We start from the raw sequence: 18,019 nt of genomic DNA on the forward strand, positions 1-18,019 counted from the left end.
GTTTAATGGGGCTTCCGGAGGGCTAAGTGAGGGCTGCTTATTCATAGCCCCAAGTGGGCCAATGCGGGGCCACTGTAGGCATGTGAGGGCTAAGTGAGGGCTGCCCATGCAGGGCCAGCACTTAGGGGCCCACACTTTGCCAATGAGCAAGCCCCCTGGGGCCCTGTGTGGGCAGCCCACGGTGGGCCCTTAAGCCAGCCCTAAGTGGCCCCTTACGGGCCCCGTGCAGGCTCGCTTGCAGGGAAAGCACTGTGAAAGTGTCACCAGATGTAAGCATTATTTTCCATTAGAAAAATCCACCAGATGCACCTCCAGCCAGAAGACGAAACTGTCATCAGTAAAGAAGCAGTTCGACTTACATACTGTGAACTTTTAAAAAAAAGTTTTAGCAGGTGATTATATGCTCGGACTCGACGGTGGCACTGATGGCTCTGCAGGGTGGGAGGTCACGGGTTAGGCCGGATCTCATTTGTGAACTGCAAACTGCACTCTATAGAGTAGAACGGGCTGGAAACAGAATGGGGTTCATGTGGGTGCCAGCACATGTGGGGGTGGAGGGAAACGAGGCGGCTGATGTGGCAGCCAAAGAGGCCCTGAGGAGGGAGGCTATGTAGGCATAGCCTTGGGGATCTCAGAATACCGCAGTAAGATAAAGGAGGAGATAACCAGGAGGTGGCAGAAAGAATGGGAGGGGGGGAAAAGGGAAATGTTTTATTATAACATACAAAATAGTGTTAAGGGAGGGAACGGCACTCTGGGGAACAATAGAAGGGAACAGGTCATAATGACAAGGTTGAGGCTTGGACACTGTGGGCTAGCAGGGGGACTGGTTCAAATTGGGAAACATGGAGATGGACTGTGTGAATGTGGAACTGAAGAAACTGTGCAGCATGTGATAATGGAATGTGCCAAATATACAACGGAGAGGAGTGTGCTGTTCACTGCAGTACAGTACTTGATGCAGGGCTGTCTTGCATCTCACTGAGGAATATCCTGAAACCGGAGGAAAAGCAGAGTGCAGTGGTGAAAGCTGTGATGGAGTTCCTTGTGGACACAGGCATGCATCATAAGGTGTAAGGCCACAGTATAAAAAATTAGCAGTACCTAAAACAAACAGTGTGAGGCAGCAATACGCCGACAGGCGTCTAGACTGCCGGAAAGACAAAAGAAGAAGAAGAAGAAGAAGAAGATCTGTAGCGTACACATTGAAGTCAACGTATCGAGAGCGCGTCCACCATCCATGTACCTACATACACGTTTTTACTTTTGTTTAAACACCTGCAAGAGCACAAGGTATGTTTCTATTCGACAGTATGTTTCGTTGTGTTCTTCTATGTTGTCACCAAGTTATTAGGCTACTTTGATCATATCATAGTAGTTATGACGCTCCTCTCTCACATAGTAGGGGATGCTAACCACAAAAAATGGCCAAATCGTTACGCGGCGGATAAAAGCACCAAATTTGATACAGATGTCCCTTGGGTCATCCTAAAACATCCTAGAAGGGGTGCCCAAAAAAATCTTAAACAGGAAGTGAGTTATGGACAAAATTCAAAATGGCCACCTAAACTGTTGACCGTTGACTCAAAAGACACCAAAAGAATCTCCAAAAAGCATAAAATTTGGCACATATGTCCCTTAGGTCTAAGACATCCTAGAAGGGGTGCCCAAAGGAATCTGAAACAGGAAGTGAGTTATTGACGAAATTGAAAATGGCCGCCTAGTGTTGTCGATTGACTCAAAAAACAACTAAAGAATCTCATAAAAGCATACAATTTGGCACACATGTCCCTTTGGTCATGCTAAGACATCCTAGAAGGGGTGCCCAAAAAAATCTTAAACAGGAAGTGAGTTATTGACAAATTTTAAAATGACCGCCTACAGTGTTATCGATTGACTTAAAAGACAACTAAAGAATCTCATAAAAGCATACAATTTGGCATACATGTCCCTTGGGTCATCCCAAGACATCCCAGAAGGGGTGCCCAAAAAAATCTTAAACAGGAAGTGAGTTATTGACAAAATTGAAAATGACCGCCTACAGTGTTGTCGATTGACTCAACAGACAACTAAAGAATCTCATAAAAGCATACAATTTGGCATACATGTCTCTTGGGTCATCCTAAGACATCCTAGAAGGGGTGCCTGAAATGATCTGAAACAGGAAGTGAGTTATTGACTAAATTGAAAATGGCCGTGTACAGTGTTGACAGATGATGCAAAAGACACTCATAAAAAATTATCTCATAAAAGCATGACATTTGGTACAAATGTCCCTTGGGTGATCTGAATGCATCTTAAGGGGTGCCCAAAAAAGGTTTTAATAGTCTCTCAATGGAAAACACTCCTCCCCCACGGGCTGCACTGCTACAACATTCAAATCGAGCAGTTTGCCAATCTGGCATTTGGTCCAGAAGCCTGAAAGCTATGCAATTTCTACCATCTCCTGACAAATATGGATGGATTAAAGTTGCTGATTTGTGGACACCTTTATGGACACTCTTGCCAGAGGCTGCCAAAGTTTGTAGAGAACTCAAGTGTGGCTGCAAAGCTGAGCCCTTCTGTTCGAGAAAGTGTAGATGCCGGGATGCTGGGTTACCTTGCAGAGCATTATGCCAATGTGCTGGTAATTGTGAAATGGCACACATGAATACATGTAGTTACTAAACACTAATCACAAAAAACAGTAATGATCAAGAAGAAAATACATGAGAAGATAGAGTGTAAAACCAGCAAGAAGATGTAGAGTGCAAAATAAATAAGATGCAGAGAGTAAAATAAATACGAATATGCAGAGAGTTAGATAAATAAAGAAGATTCAAAGAGTAAAATAAAAAAAAATATGCAGAAAGTAAAATAGATAAGATGATGTAGAAATGAAAACAGAAGGTTGATGTAGAAATGAAAACAGAAGGTAGAGTCTGCATAATATGCAGACTGCCGTGGTCAACTGTTTAAACAGCCATTTAGAATTTCTTCAACATGGTCCCTTCCTAAAAAGTTTAATAAACAAGCAAACAAACAAATAAATAACCCCTTCTAGGATATATTAAGAAGCACTCAATGTACGTACCAAATGGTACACTTTTATGACGTCCCTTTATGTTTTCTTTTGTGTCAATTGCTTTAGGCGGTCACTTCCTGTTTAAAACCTCTTTGGGCACCCCTTGTAGAATGCGTTCAGATCACCCAAGGGACATTTGTACCACATTTCATGCTTTTATGAGATTCTTTAGGTATCTTGCATCATCTTTCACACTGTAGGCGGCCATTTTCAATTTAGTCAATAACTCACTTCCTGTTTCAGATTATTTTGAGCACCCCTTCTAGGATGTGTTAGGATGACCCAAGGGACATATATGCCAAATTGTATGCTTTTTGGAGATTCTATAGGCTTTTTGAGCCAATCGCCAACACTGTAGGCGGCCATTTTCAATTTTGTCAATAACTCACTTCCTGTTGAAGACTTTTTTGGGCACCCCTTCTAGGATGTCTTAGGATGACCCAAGGGACATGTGTGCCAAATGTTATGCTTTTTGGAGATTCTTTAGTTGTCTTTTGAGTCAATCGACAACACTAGGCGGCCATTTTCAATTTGGTCAATAACTCACTTCCTGTTTCAGATTTTTTTGGGCACCCCTTCTAGGATGTCTTAGGATGACCTAAGGGACATGTGTGCCAAATTTTATGCTTTTTGGAGATTCTTTTGGTGTCTTTTGAGTCAACGGTCAACAGTTTAGGTGGCCATTTTGGATTTTGTCCATAACTCACTTCCTGTTTAAGATTTTTTTGGGCACCCCTTCTAGGATGTTTTAGGATGACCCAAGGGACATCTGTATCAAATTTCATGCTTTTATCCGCCGCGTAACAATTTTTCACTTAGCAGCCCCTACTAACAAGCGTCATGGCGGACTCTCAACCTGGTTTTGAAACTTTCTCCATTTACAACCCGTACAGACACATAAACGTTCAGATTTAAATTATAAAGTGCTGACCCCATGGCCACAGATGTAACAAGTTGAAACCAATGCAGGGTCCGACATATGCGAGATACTAGGCCTAATTACTCTTTCAATTCCTATGCAAAATACTGTAAACTTGACAGTAAAATTCATACACTAACTTAAATGGTATTGATAGACAATTCTTTCTTTTTCTTTTTCATTTTAATTTCACTGTCAAACTAAATATAACTGTTGAAAGGAAATTATGCCTATGATTTACAATTAATAATGTTTTTTCCTGTATTATAAAGTACTGAGACATGATAATTATTATATTATGAAGGACAGGGTAAAAAAAACAAAAGAACAAAAAATAGAAACAACTAAGAATCCTAAGCAGCTGCTCAAAATGTTACTTGCATAGTCAAGTGTTTTGATGTATGTACTGTATGTATGTATGTGCTTCTTGGGACGTGTTTGCCACTGCTGCTAAATATATACAGTATAATGCCTTTTTCTCTTGCACACATACATTTGACACTGCTGCTAAAAGATATTGTACATGTCTAAAGAGGTTTATCATACTGTTGTCTGTGTATCATTAATTTTATGTTTATCTTGTGATAGCACAGTCTCTGCGGAACATGTCACTCAACATGTCACTGCTTGCATGGATAGGACAAACAAAACCTTATTGATTCTGCTTGACTATACATTAATGTGCTTATTTAGGTTAGGAATTTTGACCACATTATATATTGTCATCGACCGTCACTCTCTAGTGTAAAACGGTCTTTATGTACTCTCTAACCCCAAACATGGCTGCGGCTATTATGCCAAGCTTTAAGGTGTGTTTTGGAATAAACTTTTCATAGCCATCAGTTTGAGAGACCATCCTCAATCAGCTTGGGATGCTTACAGTTATGGGGATGTTTGTGGGTGAGGACTAAAACAGGACCAGGTGGGATTTTGACACATGGGATGTAGACAACATGTTCATGTTTGGTTGGAGTTTGCAGACTTAACTCTCTATTGTATTCTGGTCTTTCTACAGCTACAGGAGGGAATACTGAGCCAGACCACTTGAATCTGCTGCTGAATGGACTTGAACAAGAACCAGGTTTCACAGTGAAAGTAAACTTTTTAGTGAACATTCTACTAGAAGGAGTGTTCTCAGAGCTTCATTCAGAGACTAAATGGCTTCCACATCGTCTTTTTCAGAACAGGATTTTTCCTGCGCTGTGTGTCGTGACATCTTTAAAGATCCTGTTCTCCTGGCATGTAGCCACAGCTTCTGCAAAGCCTGTCTGCAGGAATGGTGGACACATAAGGGAACAAATGAATGTCCAGTTTGTAAGAAAATAAGCAAAAGAAAATCTCCACCCTGTAACCTGATTCTGAAGAACTTGTGTGAGACCTTCATACAGGAGAGACATCAGAGACCTTCAAAACGTCTGAGAACTTCATCTGGGCCTGAGGATCTCTGCAGTCTGCACGCTGAGAAACACAAGCTCTTCTGTCTGGAATGTCAACAGCCAGCGTGTGTTGTGTGTCGAGATTCTAAAAAACACACCAACCACAGTTTCAGACCCATCGATGAAGCTGCACTGGACCACAAGGAGGAAGTCCAGAAATCACTGAAGCCTTTACAGGAGAAACTGAAGGTATTTAATACAAATAAAACTACATTAGAGCTAAGAGCAAAATGCATCAAGGGCCAGCTCCAGTCAACAGAGATTAAGATCAAGAAACAGTTTAAAAAGCTCCATCAGTTTCTACAAAAGGAAGAGGAGGCAGAGATCACTGCACTGAGAGAGGAAGAGCAGCAGAAGAGTCAGGTGATGAAGGAGAAGATTGATGCTCTGAACAGAGAGATATCAACCCTTTCACACACAATCAGAGCCATAGAGGAGGATCTGAAAGCTGAAGACGTCTCATTCCTGCAGAACTACAAGACCACAGTGGAAAGAGCCCAGCTCACACTGCAGGACCCACACGTCCCACAGTTGTCCTCAGGAACACTGCTAGATGTGGCCAAACACCTGGGAAACCTGACCTTCAGAGTCTGGCACAGAATGAAGGACATTGTCTCTTACACTCCTGTCATTCTGGACCGCAACTATGGCTCAAAATTCATCCTGTCTGATAATCTGACCAGTGTAAGACGTAGAGAAGAACTGCAGCTTACTGACAACCAATTCTCCGTTGCCTTTATCCGGGGTTCTGAGGGCTTTAACTCAGGGACTCACAGCTGGGATGTTGAGGTTGGAGACAATACAAACTGGCTCATGGGAGTGATGGAAATGTCTGCCAAAACGATTTGGGTTATAAAGTTACAGAATGGTATATACAGTGAACAACACGTCAGGGGTGTCAGCTTCATTCTGAGCTTCATTCTGGAATTGAAGCAGAAACCCCAGAGGATCAGAGTGCAGCTGGACTGGAATAAAGGAAAGCTGTCCTTCTTTGATCCTGACACTAACACACACATACACACCTTCACACACACTTTCACTGACACAGTCTTTCCCGTCTTTGCCACTGAAACTCTCCCTCTGAAGATCTTACCAAGGAAGTTCAGTGTAACCCTGGAGTAACAACATGATTGATGATGATGATAATGATGTTGATTGATTGATGATTATGACAATACTGTACTGATTCTGATACTGTATTTTTGGGGCGGTGTAACCGCCCCCTATAAGTGAGTTTTGGACACTGACCAATCCTGCTACAACGCAGTCTACAACCCTAACCCTTCCACAGTCAATGCAAATCTATACTTTTGCAAAGTCAGCCAATCACATTACAGCTAGTGTCATCACCACTAGCTGTAATGTGATAGGCTGACTTTGCAAATTCAGGACTGTGATTGGCTAGCGAAACACATGACACATGTGCAGCCCTATGAATAGCAGTATGGACTTAAAAAAAGTACAATATCCTTTTTTTAAAAGTGAGTCATGTTGTGATGACCACACACCGCCCACTTCACACTGGGTGTGATTTTACTTACTGATACTGTATATTGGCTGCATACTGTCTTTGTCCTTGATCTAATTGACGGTTATCTGCATTAGTTGCTGTCCTAACGTCCATTTTCATGACAATAGAGGGTATGCGCATGCTTAAAGTGAATGGCACATCGAGTGGCAAAGCAACATGCAAAGTGAGTTTAACATTGTTTAATGTTGTTTAATGCAATCAGATATGACTTTTCTGTTTGGATGCATGGGCTGTCAAGGCCAGAAAGTATTCTTTTGACACTCAGTAGGCATTCCTGCATAACTTCCGGGTTTGATGATGATGTCACACGCATACCCTCTATTCTGTGCTGATGCTGTATTTGTTTTGTTGTGATACTGTATATTTGACCCATTGACTCTTCTACTGTACATACATATAGTCTGTGTCCATTTTTTTGTACCTCTTTGCATTTTTTTTTCTACTAGTATTGTTGTTGCTATCTGCTTTTTTTTTTTTTTAAACCTTTTTTGCATTTTATTATCACTAGTATTGTTGTTGCTACCCATAGCTTTATCTCCCTTTTCTGTATCAGCCTTGTATCTCTTACTGCTGTACAGCCGTTGGCAAGTGAAATAAATGTCTACATATCTATTATGTTATTGACATTGAGTTTTTAATATTACTCAGTTTTATAGAATGGAGATGATTTGAGTTGTGGTCTAGGTAGGACAATCAACATTATGAAGTGTCTCCTAAAGCAGCACTCAAAATGAGGAGTGACCCCACATATGCATATGGTAATATGCTGAACTTGACCACAACTGAAATGCTTTTGTAATGTGTTTAACCCTGAGGGGGTACCCGCAGGGGGTTCACTCCCCAGCTAAATGACTGATAATTAGGAACCAAATGAACCGTCCATCGCCTAACGCACACCAAACAGGGGTCCTCATTATTGATATTTAATATTTAAAAACTTGAGAATGTATTGACAATTGCAGTTTTCCCAGACATTACACTGTCAACAATACACCATGTTTCCACCCTCTGATAATGATTACAAAGGCTAAACTGGATGCATTTAATCACAATAGAGAATAGACATAATAATGATATGAATCTCAGCCACAACAGCTGCAAACATTTCAACTTTGTTGTGAAACTATACCTGCCAATTAAAATGCTGATAATGTATGATATCATTTGAAGTGATTGATTTCGACCTGATCATTTAAACCAAATGGACAAAACATGTGAGCAATAGCAAAATGATTTAAATCAGTTTTAACCCTATTTTGGACTTTATTCAAAAACAGCTGATCTACAAGGTCACAACACGCAGTAACGTGAGCTTGTAGATCTGCTATTTTGGAAAGATTTATAAAAATCGTGGACACAAATCTTCTCTAAGGGGGGTCCCTGGTTCACGGTCCTTTTGGAAGTCCATGGCCAAAATACATATCAATCTGGGGGTCCTTGACATGAACCACTGCTCCAAATGACCAAAGATCATATCTGTGTATCATATGGGTTAAAGTGGTTACAGATATTTTTATGCTGTATTAACTCATTTTGCTGGGGAACCCCTTCAAGGACCCCGGGGGTCCCCGGACCCTACTTTGAGAACCACTGATGCAGACAACCATAATGATGGCTCTCATCCTATTTCCTATGATGAAACAAGTAGCCAGTGTCAAAACTAAATGATATACTAGGCTACTAGAGGAACACTCTGTTACAAGGCCCGTATTAAAAATGTTTGAATACAAATACAAAAGTATTGGCATCAAAATATACTTAAAGATTTGCTATTTTCAAATGGCCGAAATATAACATTGGTTAGTGTGTTTTGTAATAATAATCTACAAAGTAATTAGTAACTATAAAGTGTTCTAGTAATCGTAGTGAAGTAAAAGTACAGTATTTGTAGTGGAGTAAAAGTAAAAGTACTGACAATTGGAAATACTCCAGTAGTCAAACTGGAGAATAACCTCAAAATTGTACTTAAGTACAGTACTTGAGTAAATGTACTTAGTTACTTTACACCACTGGAATCCAGTTAACCTTGACTTATTTAGGCTAAAAGTAAAGATGTTTCGCTCCTTTCAAAAGGCAACAAGCATAAAACACGAGAAATTGTAAATAGTTAGTGATATGCTTACTAAACGTGTGTGTGTGTGTGTGTGTGTGTGTGTGTGTGTGTGTGTGTGTGTGTGTGTGTGTGTGTGTGTGTGTGTGTGTGTGTGTGTGTGTGTGTGTGTGTGTGTGTGTGTGTGTGTGTGTGTGTGTCAGCAGTCATTCATATTAAATGTGCTCATTTTCACCAATGTAGACGTTACACCTTTTGACCACATGAGGGCGATATTACCACATGGTGGAGAGCAACAGTAGTGCTGAGCTACAACTTCATTCTTCCTTCCTGTGCTCTTTCTATGGGTTTCTGACTAGAATATTATAATGATCAGATGTTCTAAACTATGAGTCAGGACCCCAACTAGGGTCTCAGGGAGGTGACAGTGTGGTCGAACACTGACAACTGAAAAAAATGAAAAATTGATCCTTCCCATTAACTTAGACTGCCAGAGTTTCTCTAGAACAGTCTGTAGCCTCTGCCAGTCTTTTCTAAGCTAGTACTTTTTTGTCCGTTTATTTTTTAACATTGAAGTGAATGGAGCAGCAACTTTTTGGAAAATGTTATCTCCTGGTTCTTTGTGACGAACGGGGAAAAAAAAATGTTTAAAAAAAAAAATAAAAAAAATAGATTTTTTTTTTGTAATTTTTTTTTTTGCCAAAAACGTTTATAAACGGGTTTTTTTTGGCAGAAAATGAGTTACGTCTGTTTTTTTTTTTTGTCTTTTTTTTTTTTTTATACAAAAACAACACAAAGACGAATAAAAACAAACATGGAAAAAACTAACAAAACAAAAAAGAGAACGTGAAAGGACAACTGTTTTTTTGGGAGTCACAATTGTACAGTCTGGCTGTACATAATTCTCCATGGTAACCGGTCAGGTGGGCACAAAAAACAACTGGGCACACCGGACAACTGGGCACACAGGTCAACTGGGCACACAGTCAACTGGGCACACAAGACAGCTGGGCACACCGTCAACTGGGCACACTGTCAACTGGGCACACAAGACAACTGGGCACACAGTCAAGTGGGCACACAAGATAGCTGGGCACTTTGCTTTGATGTGCCCCCCCTTTCTATGAAATCCAGAGATTAGTGAACCCCTGCTGTGAATTGTCTGCTCCTGAGTTCCTGAGCAGACGCTCCTGAGTTCCCCCCCTCAGACAGCCGCATAATCACCCCCTAGGGTTAGGATGAGAGTTAGGTATAGGCCTAGGATGTGACAGTTTCCACTGATTCAACCTAGTGGTCCCTCCCCACTGCTTACACCTAATGGCCCTCCTCCACTGAGTTCACCCGCATAATCACCCTCCACCCAGGTTAGGGTTAGGATTAGGGTTTAGGGTTAGGGTTAGAATGTAAGAGTCTCCACCGATTCAACCTACACACAAACATGAGTGATGAGGATGCTGTCAGAACTGCAAGGACACACTGCAATACACTATCTCAGTAACAGACATTACACAATGTCTCCCACCGTCTCTCTCTCACAGTGGGGGGGCGGGGGGTACTTAAATATCAAAGGAACACAAAAATCCTTGGTAGTCATACGGTGTGCCCAGATGTCCATGTGCCCAGTCATCTCGTGTGCCCAGATGTCCGTGTGCCCAGTCATCTCGTGTGCCCATATGTCCATGTGCCCATTCATCTCGTGTGCCCAGATGTCCGTATGCCCACTTATCTGGTGTGCCCAGTTGTCTAGAAACTCGTGTGCCCAGATGTCCAGTGTGCCCACCTGACCGGTATTCCTCTGAGAGTGTACAAATGGAACCAAATGCCATTTGGTTCCATTTGTACACTCTCAGAGTTAAATGAACACTGATGATGATGATACAGTGCAGATTTGGGACCCCCAAGAAATCAAAATGGTTGAGTCCCTGGCATATCTTTTCAAATGGGGGTCCGTGGGCTAATATGTGTCAATTTGGGGGTCCTTGACACGAAAAATGTTGAAGACCAATTATTTGTTTACCAACATTGAGACGCACAGGTGATTGTTTCACACAATCAATTCCCAACCTGTTGTTTTGGGGTGTGCTGAAACACCCCAACCCCCTCTTGTGTGTTGGCTGGTGAGGCGCGTCCTAGCGAGACCTGGCAGAATGGGTTCCATTGCGCGCATACTGGTTGCACGCATACTGGTTGCACGCATACTGGTTCTTATCAGTGTGACGTCGTCTGTTAAGGGGTCTATACAGTATCCATTTTATATTCTTTTCCCACAAACATGTCGGTTTCCAATGACAGTGAATGATCCACATTCAGCCCTCCACACTCTCTCCTCCAACATGGTGTAACTGTTTACTCTTTATCTTTGGTGTTATAAAGAACCTGATCACATTTTTCCAAGAGAACTGTATGCAAATTGGTGGATTATTGATGCATTTTCCACATGTTCTATGGGAGTTCTGATTGTGACAGTGTTTATGACTCATCCGTTTTTTGGTACATTGCAGATATAATTCTGACCTCTATTCCTTTGTATATCACATCAAGGACCATTATTTATTCGGCATTTGAGCCACGGACCACCATTTGATGAGATTTAGCGTAAAATGAAACCAAATGGACCGGTGAGGGTCCATTTGGTTTAATTTTACTCTCTCAAGAGTTAAAGATCTATAGGCTAAGGGTCCATTTGGTTACCAACTCTCCATCATTTAGCTGGGGACGGCCTGGAACCCCCTCAAGGACCACTGGTGGTCCCCGGACCACTGTATCAAACTGGGGGGTTCTTGAAAATAAAAAAGTTTGAAAATCACTGGGCTCTAGAGCAGTGGTTCTCAAAGTGTCCAGGGGTCCTTGGGGGGGGGGGGGTTCCAGGGGGTCCCCAGAAAAAGTAGTTAACATAGCATCACAATCATTTTAATCACTTTATTCCATTTATACGTTGGCTATTCAAAAATAGCAGATCTACAAGCTCACAAGCTCAAATATGGAATTCTTTGAATACTTTTTGAACAACTTTAACATAAAACTTCTCTTCTGGGGATCCCTGGCACAAAACCTTTTCAGATGGGGGGGCGGGGGTCTGTGGCCGAATGCGTATCGTTTTGGGGGTCCTTGACACAAAGAAGTTGTGGGGTGGGGACTGAAGCCGCGAGGGGGTTTCAGACTGCGGAGTGACTCTGCAGTCCTGGCTGATGAAGAGAGCCCGTTCCAACACTTAACCTCTGCTCATTGGCTGTTCTGTTGGTCCGTAGCCACTCCTCATTGGCCGTTCTGTTGCGTCCGTAACCACTGCTTATTGGCTGTTCTGTTGGTCCGTAACCAGTTCCCACTTTCCCCAAAACTCACCGAGTCACGCAAACAGCCTGTTTGTTTTTGGCATAACTGGAGCTCATTCACACGAACACTGGAACACACACACCTCCCCCTGGCTATAACCCTCACACGGCCAGTAGACCCAGTTGAGTTATGTAACTCTGGGATTAACCCATTTAGGCCCGGGAACGCATCTGTGCATCATTTTTTAGATTTCTTTGGGCTATTCAAAAAAATAGTAGATCTACAAGCTCATAGCGCGGCACTCGGTGCCGCGCTATGAGCTTGTAGATCTGCTATTTTTGGAAAAGAATCTTGAAAATGTGTGCAAATCTTTGAATATATACATTCATTTTTAACTCAAATCTTTGAATCTGGGGGGTCCCTGGAACAAAATATTTTGAGATGGGGGGTCCGCAGCCAAATACATGGCATTTTGCGGTTCCTTGACATGAAAAACGTTTGAGAACCACTGCATATAGCAACCTAGGTTTAAAAAAGAAAAATACTGTTAGTATTTAGAAGACATTTGTAAAATCCCCTAGAAGCAAAGATTTGAGTTAAAAAATGTGAAAATATATATATTCAAAAGATTGGCACGACTTCTTTCCAAAATAGCAGATCTACACCCCCCCCCCATCTCAAAATATTTTGTTCCAGGGACCCCCCAGATTCAAAGATTTGAGTTAAAAATGTATAGGCCCATATATATTCAAAGATTTGCACAAATGTTCACGATTTTTCCAAAAATAGCAGATCTACAAGCTCGCTATGAGCTTGTAGATCTGCGATTTTTTTGGAATAGCCCAAAGAAATCTAAAAATGACACACGGATGCGTTCCCGGTCTCAACGGATTAAGTGTCACTATCCCACTGGTCCCGACTGTCCAAACTATCTGGGCTATTTTTAACCACAAGTCGCCCAATATAATGACAACAGAGCCCTGCCACAATAACACGGGCCATTGTTGTTCATGTAGCCATATTCTCCTAATAGCCACATGGGCCTCCTCTGAGCTGTGACCATGCCACTGATGGACTGTTAAAGCTGCAATCTGTAACTTTTATGTGCTAGGGCAGGGGTCTTCAACAGGGGGTCCGGGACCGCTAGGGGGTCCTCAGAGTTACTACAGGGCGGCCGCCAAATCTTTGTGTGATAGGATCTTTTGTTTTACCTTAACCACTTGAACCCTAGCATCCCTTTTCTGAGGAGAACTTTAGCCAAAAAATAGCAGATCTACAAGCTCACAACGCCTCGCGCTGCGAGGCGTTGTGAGCTTGTAGATCGGCTATTTTTGGCAAAGAGGTATAGGTGTAGAGGGGAAAAAAGAGCAGCAAAAGTTTATCTGAATCACAATCAATAGTATACAATATAGAGGGGGTCCCCTGCTTCATCTCTCTCTCAGCTAGGGGGTCCTTGGCCTGAAAACGTTGAAGACCCCTGTGCTAGGGCCCCAGGGGTCTCGCATGAGAGACCAAAATTCTACCACTATGTTAAGAGGCATTTAGGCATTTAGCAGACACTCTTAATCCAGAGTGATTTACAGTAAGCAAGGACAACACAAGGTAATACATCAAATGCATAGAAATAGTAATCTAGGATAGGTAAACCAAGAACCATCAACAGTCTAACAGTAGAATATCGAAAATAATAATGATAAATAATCTGCACATTTAAAATATACACACGCTATAGGATGCCAGGTCAACAATGAACTGGCTTTGTCTACATAACATGCTACCTAAATTACATTTTAAAGGAGGAGTTCACCCAAAAAATGACTTATTTTCTATCAATTGCACACCCGATGAAGCCTTGAATCCATGGTTTCTTTTTTGTTTTTATCGCATTCCTAAGCTAATAATTTGATTCCCGTCTCCTACCGGCTAATGTATCCGGTAGGAGACACAAAGTAGATTATTTGTGTCTCCTACCGGATACACACCGGAATGCCACAAAAACAAAAATAAATCCATGAAATCAAGGCTTCATGGGGTGTGTAATTGATAGAAAATAAGTAATTTTTTGGGTGAACTCCTCCTTTAACCTTTGCATAAGCCTGCAAGGTCTAAAGAGGTGAGTCTTCAGATTACGGCGGAAGATTGCGATTGAGTCTGCAGTTGAGAGGCAGTCTTCTTAATCTCTTAAAATAGCCATGTTTTGGGCACGACCAGCAGCAACGGGTCGGCCGGGGGAGCCGACCCATTTTGAATTTAAAAAACAAACTTTTAAAAGAAGGCCAATGATTTGTAAGTTCATTATAACCACTGTTTCAGATGTCATAGAATCTGAGATACCTCTTGACCCCAGGATTTTGATATTGGGTGATGTCAGTTTAATTGATGTGAACTTTCATATTTAATTTCACTTGCCGTGCTGGCAAGTGAAATTAAATATGGGGGAAAAAAATATCCTTGTAAATTGGAAGTCTGAAAATTCCCCATCACAAAGGCATTGGTTGAATGAACTTTCATCTTATTGTACTCCTGCGAAGGTCCTGTACAATGTAAGGAGAAGGCCCGAAATATTTAACACAATTTGGGTCTCTTTTCTCGATACTCTGCCTTCAATAACTCCTCTTGGTTGAGGTTATAATAAGTTGCTGTTACTGCGAAGGTTGTTGTAGTCAATGTTGTTTATTGTGCCATTCTGGGGTGGGGGGAGGGCTTTGTCGGGGAGGGTTGTTTTTTGTCTTTTTTCTTTGTTGTGTAAAAAGGAAAATGGATGCATGTACTTTGTACACTGTCAATAAATAAATCTTTAAAAAAAAAACAAGGCCGATGCACACCTCAACGGTTAGCGACAGGTTTTGAAAGATCTTGAAAATGTGTGCAAATCTTTGAATATATATATCTTGTAAAGCAAACCTTTTTAACTCAAATCTTTGCTTCTGGGGGTCCCTGGCACAACATTTTCAGATGGGGGTCCGCGGCCAAATGTATATCAATTTAGGGGTCCTTGGCATGAAAAAGGTTAAAAACCACCCCACTGTGAGAACCACCGCCATAGCATGTCTCTGGCCTGTGCTATGGCTAATTTCACCCCCTCAATGCGTTCATCACGACCCTCTGAGCAGTCATCAGCTGGGTGAAGGTAAAACTGAATTTCCCCCTGTGGGATCAATAGAGGTCTACCTATTTCTCTTTAACTTTTTAACCTTTTTTAACATAAGGCTTCATGTTTTGTGTGAAGCACTTTGAATTGCCTTTTGTTGATGTTGAAAAGTGCCTCACAAATAAACTTGCCTCGCCTTGTTGACAACGGAGACGGAAGTGTTTTAAAGTTTCCATGGTAACACTGGTGGCACTGTTTTGATCTGTGAACCAGAAAATACACGAAAAAACCCTTACACACACACACACACACGCACGCACACACACACACACACACACACACACACACACACACACACACACACACACACACACACACACACACACACACACACACACAGCTCCTGTCACATTCCACTGCCTAATTCTTCGATGTTTGAGGTCATTAGTCAGGAGGCCACTTAAAGTTTAAAGAGGTAATTCCATTACGTTGGCTTTACACAGTCACAGTCACAGTCACACACACACACACACACACACACACACACACACACACACACACACACACACACACACACACACACACACACACACACACACACACACACTTTCACTTCCGTTTCATGGGTGTCTAATTACTTACCTGCGTCAAGCCAGGTTCCTGGAGAACCAGGACCCCCCGGGGGCCATTTCTCCACAGGCATCTGGAGGGCCACCACTTCACTACAAATCAATCAGCTGCTGCTCACACACACAAAAACACCCTCCCAAGTAACACGTATACGACAAGGCATGCACGTCCACTCACACAAACAGTACATAATTCATTCATTACTGTAATGGTTTCAGACACAAGGGCCATTAGGTCATATGGGGTCATTGATGTTTTTTTCAACTTGCATGTTGCCTTTCTTCTTTCTACACGTACAGTACCTTTCTTTGCTTAACGCATTGGTTCTCAAAGTGGGGTCCGGGGACCCCCAGGGGTGTTTTGTACAAGCTCGTGCTGCACTGCGAGCTTGCAGTAGTGTAAAAAGTACTCAAATGTTTTACTTAAAGTCGTTCCAGGAAAGTAAAAAAAAACAAAACGATTTTTAGCAACCTTTGCTGGTCACTACCGTCATTGCAGACTTTAGCGGAGTCCTGCATTACCCAGAATTCCATTTGTTTTCACCGGAAGGCGGAAGCGTTTCAAAAAGCGTTCTTTTTGTTGTTTTATACTATCTACGGATCGTTTCTCTTAGCCAGTGGAGCTTTAGTTACCGTGAGCTGTGCTTTCTTTTGCTGTTGTTTTTCCATCTTCAAATCATATAATGCCATAAAAACAGCGTGATATTCCTTTTTGTTACTAGCGGTAGTTCCGGGCCAAACAGGAAACCGGTGCCTTTCCGTTTCCGGAATTCAAAATTTACTTAAGTAAAAGTACAAAAGTATTGGTATCAAAATGTACTTAAAGTACAAAAAGTAAAAGTACTAAAGTGTTAACTAACGTGTCGCGACGCGTTGTGAGCTTGTAGATCGGCTATTTTCGAATAGCCTAGGTATAAAATAGGTCTAAAGTGGTTAATGTATGTTTTATAATGTAATATATTTACATCTGCAAAGTAACTAGTAACTAAAGTTTTCAAATAATTGTGGTGGAGTAAAAAAAAAATTATATAAATATACGTAAGTACAGTACTTGAGTAAATATACTTAATTATTTTACACCACTGTGAGCTTGTACATCTGCTATTTTAGAATTTTGAAAAATATTAAAACTTTTGAATAATTTTGAATCTGTTTTAACACAACTTTCTGTGCATCCCTGGCACAAAGCATTTTCAGATGGGGCTCTGCGGGCCAAATACATATCAATTTGGGGTTCCTTGACATGAAAAAGTTTGAGAACTACTGGCTTAACGGATTTACTCTCTCTCACCGCTCTCTCTCTATCTCTCTGTCTCTCTCTCTCTCTCTCGCGCTCTCTTTCCATTCCCATCCCTCGTTTCTGTTTCATCTCTCTCTCACTTGTCTGTTTCTTTTAAAGGTCATTATTTCAGCGTTTCTGCTTGATGATAGAGACAGGAAAGGTGGTGGTGGGGGGGGGGGGGGGGGGGGGGGGGGGGGGTGACATGTAGCAAAGATCCTCAGGTTGGATTCGAGCCCTGGTCAGCTGTTAGTTTTTATTTGGTGGATTTCTTTAGGAATATTTGTTCATATAGTAAACAACCAGTTTGTCTAGTTACTCACACATTCATTATGAGAGAGATAATCGTAGTCACGCTACCAGGCAGGCTACAATAGGGGTCACATAGCAAAAACCCAGAACAAATGCAGTATGCAGATCTGTAATGTATTATAGGGCACTTACAATATGGCAGTGCTTCTCAAACGTTTTCATGCCAGGGACCCCCAAATTGATATGTATTTGGCCGCGGACCCCCATCTGAAAATATGTTGTGCAGGGACTCCTAGAGGCAAAGATTTGTGTTAAAATGTTCGCTTTAAAAGAAATATATTCAAAGATTTGCACAAATCTTCAAGATTTTTCAAAAATAGCAGATCTACAAGCTCATAGCGCGGCACTCGGTGCCGCGCTATGAGCTTGTAGATCTGCTATTTTTGAATAGCCAAAATATAAAAGGTTAACATTATTGTGATGCTATATTCACAC

The 18,019-nt window shown here is 41.6% G+C and overlaps 1 protein-coding gene across 1 annotated transcript; it reads left to right on the forward strand.

Annotated features, from left to right (window-relative positions):
* Positions 1 to 1,194: 1,194 nt before the first annotated feature.
* On the forward strand, positions 1,195 to 6,807 carry LOC311045155 (E3 ubiquitin-protein ligase TRIM35-like). The gene is made up of 2 exons (XM_084056965.1): positions 1,195 to 1,293; positions 4,999 to 6,807. The coding sequence occupies exon 2, from the start codon at positions 5,141 to 5,143 to the stop codon at positions 6,539 to 6,541; it is 1,401 nt and encodes a 466-aa protein (XP_083913091.1). The 5' UTR covers positions 1,195 to 1,293; positions 4,999 to 5,140; the 3' UTR covers positions 6,542 to 6,807.
* Positions 6,808 to 18,019: the final 11,212 nt, after the last annotated feature.

Source organism: Gymnoscopelus microlampas (assembly GCF_963454915.1).
Source record: "Gymnoscopelus microlampas genome assembly, chromosome: 1".
Lineage (NCBI taxonomy): Eukaryota > Metazoa > Chordata > Actinopteri > Myctophiformes > Myctophidae > Gymnoscopelus > Gymnoscopelus microlampas.

Bases quoted from the DNA above. Each gene is read 5' to 3' on its own strand.
- LOC311045155 (XM_084056965.1), top strand. From the start codon at position 5,141: ATGGCTTCCACATCGTCTTTTTCAGAACAGGATTTTTCCTGCGCTGTG.